The 13,006-nt window shown below is 42.6% G+C and overlaps 1 protein-coding gene across 1 annotated transcript; it reads left to right on the top strand.

The window, feature by feature from the left end:
* Positions 1-6,149: 6,149 nt before the first annotated feature.
* On the top strand, positions 6,150-8,130 carry LOC127017857 (dual specificity protein phosphatase 13-like). Its single transcript, XM_050899152.1, has 3 exons — positions 6,150-6,310; positions 6,608-6,825; positions 7,931-8,130. Exons 1-3 carry the CDS (start codon positions 6,150-6,152, stop codon positions 8,128-8,130), a joined length of 579 nt encoding a protein of 192 aa, XP_050755109.1.
* The last annotated feature ends 4,876 nt before the right edge of the window (positions 8,131-13,006 follow it).

The following is a 13,006-nucleotide window of genomic DNA, read 5'->3' as shown; positions in this document are numbered from 1 at the left end:
AACTTCTGCTCATTGCCACATGCCCTGATACTGGTTCAGAGATGCTTATCTCTAAGCAGTCTGTTCCATCCTGCTTTTATTTTTTACACTAAATGATGTGTAGTTTCCCAAATGAGTTGCTGAAGTTGGAAGAAATGTTCCACTTTCTTTGCCAGTTTAGCAGCCTCTGCAAACAATTTAGGAATTAAGTGCAATTTCAGTCCTCGCAATGTTCCCCTTCTTTCCCTTTACATGCACTAGATGAAAAACTGACAATTCTGAATTCATCAGTGACAAACCATAGAACACATACGTATGAATCTGAAAAAACCAGATTCTGTCTTCCTGTTAATAATGGACCTGTTAATAAAGTTGGTTGAAAGTTGAGGTAATTTTGCTTAGTCCAGGTCCACATATTCATATTCAAAATAACTAGCAGTTATCTGACAAGGAAAACAAAATTATATGAGAGCAAGGCAATTTAGTTAAACAAGATTTTGTGCTTTTCTACTACATGCATTCTTTGCTTTTTCTGCCATGAAGTTTTCTTCACCAACTGCCAGTCAATCACAACTTTTTGCACACTTCCAGGTGCCAAGTTGGTACAATTTACAATACATTGCCGCATTTGCTTGTATCTGAAAAACTAGTTTAAGCTAAAAAATGTAAAAATAAGTAAAAACTTATTTTACTTAATTAAGTAAAAAAATTAAAAATTGCCACAAAAATAACGATAGCAGGCTACAGAGCTGTCTCATCAGAATGGGTCACCGTGTCAGTGTCTTAAGCACAGTCCTGGAGCTAACTCACCTTTTGGGATCGCATTCTTAGCCTTTTCATGGGAGGTGCCAGGAAAGTGCTGCTTTGTTCAGAGTGCTATGGCTTTGTTGTGTGGGTTTGTTTTTTTTTTTTTAATATAAACATGCACTAGAGTCCACTAGCTCACCAGATTGCAGGAAGGAAGCAAAAATGAAAGCCGAAGTTTCCTTATCCTGTTTCCCTACACTGTTTATAGCAAGACCAGCAATCCACCTACAAACGACTTCCCAAATTCAGCCTCCAGACTTTAGAAGTCCAGGTTGGAAAATGAGCCATAATTATATATACACGTGAATCCAGGACTATCTGAAGTCTGCAGGCCCTAAGGTATGTTGTATCAGCAACAGATTTCCATGCAGTGAACCCCTGGCCAAGAGTCGCATCCGCAGTAAAAGTGGAGAAGACAAACGTACGCAGCCTGGAGAGAGCTCTCTGCCTGGCTATGGAGGCCGCTGGGCTGGTTTGCAGCAGCGATTTGGCAACGTCATCACTGGAGAAAGCCTCAACCAGTTGGTCTCCAGCTGAAGTTATCACTGCTAATGGCATTTTTCTGCTCTGTCTAGTTTCATCACCTAACAAATATTTTGAAAATGATCAAATTAGCTTGCACAGAAAAGTGATAAAGAGCACAATTTAAAACTTGTAACTCTTAAATGAAAGTAGACATGTAATAGCTGCTTAGCCACTGCACTTCAAAGCTGAAAACTACTTCTCCATACTAACATGTGATGTTCTTTAAAAGGGTGAATTATCTAAATAGTTTGTGCTTTATTTAACAGAATTTTCCAATAAACCTCATTCCGTCACTTTGAGTTATGTCACTTCATGCCATGTGACATGAATGCATTGATGTAAGTTTGACAGGCAGTGCCAATGCTGACATGTCAGTCTGAGAAGTTATGACAAATGATATGTTACAGATATTTTTAAAATTACTGCAGATTGCCAAGAAAAAAAGTCTTTAAAATTTATAATTACACTGGGTGCATCTTTAGATTGAAAACAATTTATTCAATTCACATAGTTATATTGATTCAATGTTCAGGCTGACAATAAAAAAAAAGAAAGGAAATTTATATTGAAATTTATATTGAAATTTCCCAACTACCTCTAGTTACAATATATTATATAGCAAAGGAAAATGAGATGTGTTAATGTAATGGTGGTTTTTTTTTAAACACTCTGTCATTAAGTAATACTGTTAGCATTTAATAATTTGAAATAATCAATCTATCTCAAATAAATCTCAAGACCATACGCAGGAAAGAAAGGCCCCAGCTGAACAGAGAATGAATTGCTTATGAAAATTCTCTTCCAGCAAAGAATACAACATGGCAAGGGAGGGATCTTTCGCTAGAAGTGCTAATTGATCTAAATCATGCTTTTTTCTTTTTCTGGGTTTTGGGGTGGTTTTTTTGGTAATCTCATCTTTGTACAGATCAGGTCCTGCCTTATAATTTCTTCGTAATCTCTGTACTTCAGTTGAAGCATACTTATATCAGTCATGTGTGAACTTTCAAGCATCTATTTTGTCTTCAAATTTCTTACTCCCATAATGGAAGAAAAAGGGAATGAATGCCTAAGAACTAATCAAATTAGTGAAACATAATTATTTTTTCAAGGCAGAAAATGAGCTTATTGGGGGGGGGGGGCAGAAAAAAAGGAAAAAAAAAAAGAAGAGTAAACTCCATGTGCTAATCAGACAAAATTGTTCCATACGTTAAAAATACATTAATGTTGCAGAACACCAGAAAACTTTGTCTCACTTAGTATTGACCTAAATATACCAGAGTTCAGTTAGTTTGACTGTCTTCAATAGCTAACCGTCCCGAAAATCAAATCCCAAAAACAGGCTGATGAGTGAAATGAGTAGATCTTTTGCAGTTGGAGATGGCTGTATCTATAGAATCATAGCTAGCTGAGCTTCCATGCTGTAACATTTTCACTATAAAAACTTTCTTCTTTCAGGATATGTGAAAGGAGTTTGATTTTGGCCCAGTTTTCACTGGAGAGATGGAAGGGTGTCACAGACACAGCATCAGTGAGTACCGATAGCAGTATTTTCAACAGAAGAGCCTCCGTGAATGTCCTGGTTTTGACCACTGCACTTTTTCCTGGTAATGCCATGTTGCGTGCTACTAGAGCAGTCCATGGCAGTTTACACTGTTGCCACCTAATATGTTATTAGCCAGGGAATGTTTGATTTAGATTATTGCACCAAGTACTACCTACAAAGTAATCACAAAGGCATAGTCCACTGATTAAAAGAATGCCTTCTGTTGGGTGTTCCGAAATTAATCATGCATTAATTTCAGCTGAAACAGCAGCTATTTTAAATTGCACACAGATGTTTGGCTTAGAGCTGCCCACCATCCCAACAGTCAGGAGAATGTCCAAATTCTTGGCATCTCAAAAAGTCCCTACTGCACAGAAAGCTGATTTTGCCTCTATTCAGTGTGACCATATATCTGTTGCTTTTTACATCCATCCTTATTAGCTTTAAAAGGGTCGGGAAAGAAGCAAAGCTGTGGAGAGGCAAACCCATCTGGACAAAAGATTACACCTGGAAGGAATGTCCTGCCAAATTTGAGGACAAAGCTAAGTTCATGCTTTCCATAGTTTTTTAGCATTTGCATTCAGGCTACTTTTATATAAACTAAAATACAACAATTCTTCACAAAGTCAGAGAATCACGGCCTTTCCCTGAATGTTAACACAAGGACAAAATAAGGTGCTCCAGGAGCAAGAAGTTGATAGAACAAAGCCTTCAGCTTCACTTAGGGGAGTTAGCACTTCTGCTGAGAAGGATCTCCAGCTTCCTGGGATTTTCCTGTCAAAGTACATTGCTAAATGCTGTGTAAACACATGGAAGGAGAGCTATATTCTGAGACATCCAAGCCCAGTGCCATGGGGAGAATGGCAGGCAAGGGAGAACACAGAGCGGGAAGAGATGGTCTCGTTCTCTCTGTCAGGTTACATCCTGTGGGTTAATGCGTAACGGAGCTGGTCTGAAAGCCCGATTTCTGCCTCCTGACTGTTTCGAAGACAGCTCCTGGCAAAAAGAGTCAGTAACACAGCTTTACCAAAGTCATGTTTACAGACTATTAAATGTTTACAAGATGCTAGGTGTGGAAGGCCAGAGTTTTGAAGCAAATGGGCGTATGCCATACAGATGTTGGAGGCACACAGGACTTAGAGATCATTCTTCTGGAGTTGATGTCATCCTGCTCAAAAGCTTTCATGCTGCAGATGAACTCTGAATTCTTAGTCAGTGCTTTTGAGGTAGAGGCCAATAAAAGTTTTACAGCTGAAAAGGGCCAGAATTAAACATGAGTGTCACATTTCTGACAGAACTTGATTGGCAACAAAAGGGCTGGGCTTACATTTAAAAAAATCTGCTACTAAAGCCTCAGCTTGAGCCTCCACCCAGAAAGCTGAGAAAAGTAAACTAAACAACTTCACCTGCTCAGTCAGTTAGTTTTCCTCATTCATAAGCACAAACGAATCAGCTTAAATAGCACTAGTTTACCAAGGGAAAAAAGAAGAACAAAACAGAAAAACAAGGTAACATATTAAGGACATATATGTAGTGCTTGAAGTATAACTAACCATTTTTGCGGTTCTCTCCTTTGCTGCATCTGGCCAGCTGGTTGCCTCACTCCCAGCAGAGCCTGGCTGCCTGTCCTACTGTCCCCTCTAAATAAGCACTGCAGCACTGTTGCTTGCAGTTTGTCATATTTCACCTTTTAGGCCAGAACATATATGGCAATGGGAACTAACAGTCTCTTTGTATACAGGAGGCTCTTAAACAGTTTCTTCTTCTCTAAATCCACAGAATTTTAACAATTTCTGCTTCATGAAAGACTCTAAACAAAGTAATTTTTTTTTTCTTGCATATAACTTTTGCCCTCTGATGCTGGCAACTATTGCCTTGTATTAGGGTGCTCTCTCACCCTGAGTACTCCTAAGCATAGTTAATTAGTCCAGACTTTAATACCTGGTTTCAAATGGCTCTCCATGATATGTCTCTTGATAAAATAAAATAAAGCAAACCCTCTCTCCATCATAGTAAATCAATGCATGTGGAATAAAGGTGGTTCAGACCTGACCAAGAGTTCTTTCCATTCGTTGCCCTTTTTCTACATGGGATAATATCAGCAGCAAGCTTATCCTCTTGGGTCACCTCCTCTTCTGGACTGCTTTGGTAGAGGAACCATGACTCTGCATGTGAGCTGCCAGGCTTACAAAGGAAAAGGATCAGCATTTCATGTGTTTTGCCCTGTAGCTCCATCACTGACAGTTTTGCAACCCCCTGCCAGGAGTCACACATCCTGCAGACCAGAAGCACAGGTGCTGCTGTACTTGAAAAGGCCCACTAATACTACAAGTTGATATGATGGGTCTCCAACCTGTGGCTCACCAGACCTTCCTATATAAACTAACTCAGTGGCTTACAAGTTTCACCTGACAACCATTATATTCACGTTCTTTGTTCTGTTTTCAACAGAGGGAGGTATCATACAATATGTGGCAGGTGTATTGTATTAACATAGTGATGAAAGTAGTGACTGCAATAGAAAAGATTAAACGTGTAATGTATAGTTAGGCTCAGATAATTTTACTTGGTGAAAAAACAGTAGCTTCAAGAAATAAATTTCTCTAGATTATTGGTGATAGGCAAGACATCATCATCTGCTTGGTGGTTAACCTCCTGGTGACTATGTCGGTAGGGCCTGCTGGTGCATTTCTGACCCTTTTGCAGCTATGTTTTTAAGCACCTCAAAATAAATGGGAGACAGTTGTTACTGGGAGAGAGTTGCCACTCTTCGTGCACTGGACAGGTTTCTATTTTTCCTTTATCAGGCCTTTAATTGCTTGTGATGAACAGCCAGATCTCACTGACTGCTGCTGCTGCATTGAGGACACCACTGAGGACAGTCCCAGCCATGTCGTGGTGGGCGTCCTGTGGGCAGGGGGCTGCCGCCACACATGGCTGCCACCCCCGGCACCGAGGCTGCTCTGTGGCAGAGCAGTGTGGCTCTGGGGACAAGCCCTGGGGAGCGGACTGGAACCAGTAAGGACCCAGTAATGCCCGGTTTGGTACATGCATCTGTTTCAACTGGCTGTGCCTGTCAGGGCAATGCACAGGCGAGTAGCCAGCCCTGGGGAGGGGGCTCGGGGGACGCCGCAGCGCAGGGGCGGCGTGGCTCGGTGGCGGGAGCCGCTGCCCGGCACCTGCCACAGCCCATCTCCCAGCCTCCCCCCGTGACCGCCCCGGGGGCTGGCAGCACCCCAGCGCACAGCACCGTGCCTCTGGCCGGTGGGAGCGGGGTCTCTCCCTGGCTCTCGGCATGTCTGGGGCAGAGGCGCTGGGCTCCCGGGGACCCGAAGGTGCTGGGGCATGCACGGCGGATGTCCCCTCCCTTAAAGAAATTGAGCAGCTCCTGAACACCGGGCGGCCCTCTTGCAACCACGTTGATGAAGTGTGGCCTAATCTCTTCTTGGGAGATCTGTAAGTACAGCTTTACGGACACACCCCCGCCATACGTTCTGTCTGTTAGTATGCCTCATAGGCGCGGCTTTAGACAGCTCATAGTTTTGCTAATTGCTGTCTTCTACACTGCGGACAGCACGGTTTCTGAGATAAAAGTATGACTTAAGCTGGTACTTGCTTCTCAGTTAGCCCTTAGAAGCAATGCACGGGCTGACGCTCCAGCAAATGGCTTGGGAGACGCAATCGCAGCGCTTCTCCTGCTCCATGAATATCTCTGCACCCGTCTCGATGTGTTTGTCTTTGTCTTTTCCTTAGAGTAACAGCTCACAACAGATTTGTTTTGTGGAAGATGGGTGTGACCCATGTTTTAAATGCTGCCCACGGCACAGCGTACAGCCATGGAGGCCAGGACTTTTACGGAGCGACCATTGATTATTATGGTGTACCAGCCCATGACCTCCCAAGCTTTGATATAAGCCAGTTCTTTTTCTCTGCGGCACAATTTATCCACAACGCCTTGAACACACCAGGAGGTACGAAATTATTGGTCACATTTCTATGTGAGTTGGCAGCCTCTCGTAACAAGTCAGCTCCGTGAGCTCAGTGGTGGACAAGTCACTACATGGTCTGCCAGCTGCTGGTCACCTGCACAGTGGGTGGCAGGAGGAGGGCTGTGTACATGGATGTACTCTAACTAGGTCCCAAAAAGCTGACGTGAGAAAACAGGTGAACAGTGCAGGAGACAGACCAGGGCAGAGAGGAGAGGAGGCAGAGTAGAGAGAAAAATATCTGGAAGGAAAGGCTGGTTCAAAAAGGGAGAAGCAAAACTGTACATTTAAAATGGACACCCTCTTTTGAGACCCTCTTATGGCAACTGTATTTGTAAGAACAAATGAATAAAGAGACAAAAGTCCTGATTTCTACAGCCACCAACTGCATGAAGAGGCTCATGTATTGCAGATGAGCTTCCTGTGTGAACAGAGCCTGCAGGGCTGTGCCCCTGAGGAGGTTTACCTTTACCCAAGGAGATTTATAGTGTGTTGCACAAGAGACTGAGCTTCTTGGCACTGGTGCAATAGAATACTAATTAACCTGTATTACATAAAAGACCATTTCTTAGCATGAGTAAACTGGCATTAATGGAGCTGTCTCAGTCTGTATCACAAGTTCTGCCTTCAGAAGAGAATTACAGTCACAGCAAATTGCCTTATTATGCAATGGTACTAGGCCAGTCATTTTTCTCAGTGGCTAATGTGTTAGTGCCATCCTTTCAGGCCGGACTTTAGCATTCTTCTTCACCTGAGTAAGCCCCTCTGAAATCAGTCTGATTTTCTTCTTGCTCACAACAGAACAACTTAATTGCTTCAACAGGGTTTTCTTTGATTTACCAGTGTTTCTGAGATCACATTGGGATCTCATGGCACTTCTCATACAAGTGAGTGTAACAATTGCAAGTTAGACTTAATTGTTAGCACTTCATGTGATCTGTCAGAAGGGTAAGAAATAATCATGTTTGCGGTGTTACTCTGACCAAGCTGGAGAAGGCAGAAGGGGTTTGCCTTCCCTTTAAATTAAACTTCATCCACTGTACTGCTTCTCTTCTATGGTTATAATCTATTTTTTTATTTTTTTAATCAGCTAAAATTTTGGTGCATTGTGCAGTTGGAGTAAGCAGGTCAGCTTCTCTAGTCCTAGCATATCTCATGATAAATCACCACCTCCCATTGGTTGAAGCCATCAAAACAGTGAAGGAACATCGATGGATTTCACCCAATCGCGGCTTTCTGAAACACCTGCGAAATCTGGATATTCAGCTACGGCAAAAGAAGGACTGCTGAAAGGGCAAACCCATTTACAGTCACTTTTCTGAGTTTCAGCCTTCATAACCATTGCGCATATACAGCTTCCTATGATCAATGCATGTTGAAAAAATGAAGAAAATTATGCATCAAAGAAAAAAGTCAACAGAACTGTAAATGGATTAATTCTGATAGCTCAGTTCCTCCAAGACCAGCACAGCCAACATCAGCACCGTAAGCACTGTGTGCTGCAGAGCTGCTGTCCCTAGCGTGGTGCTACCAGATCACTCCACTGGAGTGGTTAAGATGGACCGAGTTTGTTCCTGGTTTGTGCTAATGCCAGAGGCAAGTTCAATCGTTGCATCTAGCTGTACAGTATGTTTGAGTCCCCTTTACTTGGGAGTGTAACATAACCAGCTTCCTCGGTTTGGTTACCGTTCTCATGTGCATGTTCTTATAAGAAAAGCCTTTTGTGTTTCAGGCCTGGTGATGTGGCGAGGGCAATTTCTTAAGAGCCCAGGCACTGCTACAGAAACATTCCTCTTTCACTGGTCTGCTAAATATTGCAGTGCTACAGAAAGCTGTGACAGCCTGAAGACCCACACCAGCAGAATAAACTTCTGTGCAGCTCTCTGCAGTCTCTGGGTCAGCAAACCCACAAATCTTTTCTTGTGTAAATATGTTTAAGCTAGATAATGTATATTATGTAGTATATTGAGGACATTAAAAAAAAAAGATGTCAGATCTTCAAAGCATTTTGTAAGCTTGAACTCATCAGTTCCCTCTCCCTCCAAATTATCCCAAATCAGTTCTGTGTAAGAGCTTTATACCTCGCAAAGCAGCAGAGTGGTGGAGGAGGAGCTGGGTTTGCTTTGAAGTTCTCTGTTAGAGTTAATAGGGATTTATATGAGTTAATATTTCATTATAATTTATACTTCATTCACGTTACAGTAGGTTTTAGTCTGGAAACCTTTTGAAGACATGGCATTGAAAAATCTGAAATTCATGTGAGTGAAATAATGCATCTTAATGGCTTTAGGCTGGGCAAAATTAGACACATGTGAATAAGATTAATGGAACCTCCCATCAGAATAATGCTTTGCATGCCCTGAACATCTGTCCCACAAAGCCACAGCTGTGAAACCTGCTCCTGTTGTAAATTAGTACCTGCTCTTGGAGATACTGCTCATCCTGGGAGAGTATTGTTTCACCAGGGTAGAGAAGAGAAGAGTACAGAGTGAAGCTGAGTCAGTATGGCATCCATGCCACCAATGACATGATAGTGATCATGTACAGCAAGACTGACTTACCCCAGTGGAGGGAATGAATTAGTTAGAAACTCTTTTCAAGGTCACTGGCAAATCACAGAAGTGTTTTTAATCTGTGGAGTGTGTTGCCTGTATTTCCTGCCTGCCTGTATTGCTCCCTTCCTTACATACAGTTTAACTTTGGCTCCAGGCCTGCTCAGGGAAAAAGATTCCAGTCAACATAAGCAAAAGAGGTAGAATTAGTCCTGTAACTTCATAAAACAGAAAACACTGTCTGCTGTGATGTGCTAGGAGGAAAAGAGACCTCAGCTGTCACTTACAATACCCATAGTTCAGGTCATGATGTGACATGACATTAGTGCTTCATTGTTTTCCACTATCAGCAGGAAAACTTGTATTTCAAATACTGGTTTGGCAAGTTAGACTAAGGAACCAAAACAAAAGAAAAACACTGTCTCACCAGCGGCACTTTGTTCAGAAAATGCACATCTGTCAACAGGGTCTACACAACCCGGGAGACTAAAGGCACTGAATGTTAACTCCTAACTGAGGGAGGGTCCCATTTTGAAAGATATTTAAGTACCTAAAGGTAAGCTGGGTACCTGCTGAGCTGGCCAGAGCACCTAGGCTCAGGCAGTGGTGCCTGCGTACCCTCCCAGGAGCCCGCAGGAACTGTCAGCCTGATGAGCAGCCCATTACCTTCCATCTCCTCTGAAGCAAACAGGCGCACAGGCCTTCCTGCCCCAGGCTTGCCGTATCATGGAGTCTCTCCTCAATCTGTTCTTAATTCCTTTATCCCTTTTCAACTTTTTTTTAGTGTTTAGCTGAAGAATGCATCTGACAAAGCCCACAGCAGAGTGCATACGGTTCAGGAACGAGCTCCTCCCATGGGAAAGGACTATGCCAGAAAGAAGAGTTAGACCTCCTCTCAAGAGGATCTGAAAACCAATTTTTTGTTCTTTTGAGACACCTTACCAAGTGGGTCATGAGGGCTAGTGCTCAGTGGAGGCTGTGAACGTGCATCTGTGAGCAGAGAGCACAGTGAAAGGGACTGTCCCAGCTACAGCTGTGGCAGGCTTAAATCTGCTTAAAGCAATCACAAAACCACAGTGTCACCTGAAGGGAGCCATGTAAAATTCCAGTGGAAACTTCCTTAATTTTATTTTCCAGTACAAGAACTGAGGGCATCAGATGAAGCCAGGTCTGAAACAAGAGGAGGGGGTTTAGGTGAGCTGTGTAACGCCTTGCCACAGGATGCTGCAGACGGTAAAAGCCTGTAAATGTTCAAGGGGTAACTGGAAAACTTTATGGAACAGAAATCCACTCAGGGTTACAAATACTTAGAAACTCCCATACAGATCTGGAAGTTCATGAGCTGCAGCCAGCTGGAAGCTGGGAGAGTGTTAGAAAGCAGTATAATTCATGCTTGCGTGTTCTTATTTTCTGTAGGCATCCACTTACGGCCACAGTCAGATGCAGGATAGTGGGCTTGATGGACCTTTGGTGAGGCCCAGAACAGCTGCTCTCATGGTCTTTATTTTGAACTCACCCCTAATATGAGCTGTCGCCTCTTTCCTGGTAGCTTATTATTAGAACTGGGTCACATGAGGCATTTGGGACTGTGTCTCGGTTGCATTGACCGACATTTCTTTCATGGGGAAACCACTGTGCTGGCAGGCACAGCAATATAGCTGATGTGGGGAGGGGAGTAGCATTTTTTTGCATAAGATTCGCTTAATGCAGATGTTTCATTTTTGTGGCTGTTCCCCGTTCCATCAGGGATGTGGCACTGAGCTAATCCGGGGAGGCGACAAGGCGCGTGCCATATTTAGAGACAGCCACCTGCTTGGGAACATCAAGTGGCAGCAAAGAGCGCGCTTCAGCAAAAAAACCTCCCCTGTGGATTCCGCAGCAGCGGCATCCAGCCGGCTCTCCCCTGCCTAAATCTGCGTCTGGCCACCAAAGGGGTCAGCGCCTGAAGATGGTCAGACCCCGTCAGCCCAGGAATGCTCTGAGCCTGGCACTCCCTCTACCCAGGAACTGCCAGATATTTTGGACAGCTGCAGGTGGAATTAAATCACGTGGGTGAAGGGTGGCCTAATCTCTACATAGGTGATATGTAAGTGTTATTTGACGCTAAGCTGTTCTGAAGGGCTGGCGGATACAGTACTTGTTAACATATGCTGTCCAACTACTTTATTTAGTTAGCGTTGTTAAACTTCATTGCCTTAAAATAGACTTGAGATTAGCATAGAAGAAAGCAAAAGGACTGTCCATTAAAGAAAGAACCTACAGAACAGAATAAAATTAATTAAAAAGAGAATAAGACTCTCTTTATTGCTTTGCATTATTTTATAATTATTTGACAAATAGATTTTATAAATGCTGCAAACATTTACCATATAAAGCACAAGACAGACTCATGATCCTGAGTAGCCTTAAAATGGAACTATGATTTTTTTTTTACCTTTTTCTGTTTATTTTTATCTAGAAGGGAAATTTTCACATAAAAAAAAGTATTCTAATATTTGCTGTTTGTATGACAACCTGATTTGCAGTTGAAATTTCTGACAAAATATGGATATTCTGAATGACAGCAGACTTCACTGTTTATTTCTCAAACTTGTGCGGATGGTTGTTTCACTCTGGAGCATGGAGAAAGCACACAGTCAGCTGCACTCAACATGCCTAGTGCCCAATGTTATGCTAAAACAAGTTCTTTCCACACCCAGCAGGTTGCAAACTTGTTGAAATTATCTGGAAAGTACAATTATAATAATTCCTAAATGAGAGAAGCCAGGAGGAATTAACGATCCTTTGGCTAATTGCCCATTGATTACAGCTAAAAGCGGGTAGTCTTTCAGCTATGAAAAAGCAAAGCCTAAAAATGAGCTAGATGACGTTAGGGAAATAATCTGTGTTTACAAAACTTGGTTTTACAAATTGCAGCCTGCTTCCTAATCTCACCCCATTTCCAGTCAGGAGCCTGACACCCTGCAGGTGAGCCCTATGCACAGCGGGGGGCTGCCCACTGGTAGCCACTGGTGGGCACCCAGAAACACGGTTGTGCTGGTCTGGCCCCGGGTGTGGAAAGGCAGAAGCCAGCACAGCATGCAGTACTTCACTGAACTTCTGCCTTGGTGACGGGAATGGGAAACCAACCTTTGCCTTTCCAGTTAAACCTCGTAACTATACTTGGAAATTAACTTTTTTAATTTATTAGAACCATTTGGAGAAATAAGGATTTGCAGAATTGAGCCCAACAGGTAGTAACAGCAAAGATTTAAGACTCTATAAAAATCACTGAAATTGTATTAACACCATCATTTGATTTTAGACATTCTTCTAAGTGCAGTTTTAAGACCTCCTTTTAATGCCTGTGGGTATATATGCTCCAAATTATTCTTGCATGTTTATTTTCATTCTGTCTCTTGGGAAAAAAAAAAGAATGATGGAAAAAAAATGTGTAGATAACAACTGTGTGTACATGTAGTAAGGTTAAGATGAACTTTGAGAACATTCAGCTAACAGGAATAAAAATGTAAACAGGTTTGCTAATGCAACAGCTGATCGCTAATATTGAGCTTAAATACAACGAGTTACAGACTGCAATCAGTGAAACTGGAGGTTTATCAAGTGCTATAGAT

The sequence above is a fragment of the Gymnogyps californianus genome, chromosome 6 (assembly GCF_018139145.2).
Source record: "Gymnogyps californianus isolate 813 chromosome 6, ASM1813914v2, whole genome shotgun sequence".
NCBI classification, from domain to species: domain Eukaryota; kingdom Metazoa; phylum Chordata; class Aves; order Accipitriformes; family Cathartidae; genus Gymnogyps; species Gymnogyps californianus.
Note: the sequence above shows the minus strand (reverse complement) of the source record. Positions and strands in the feature narration are given on the sequence as shown.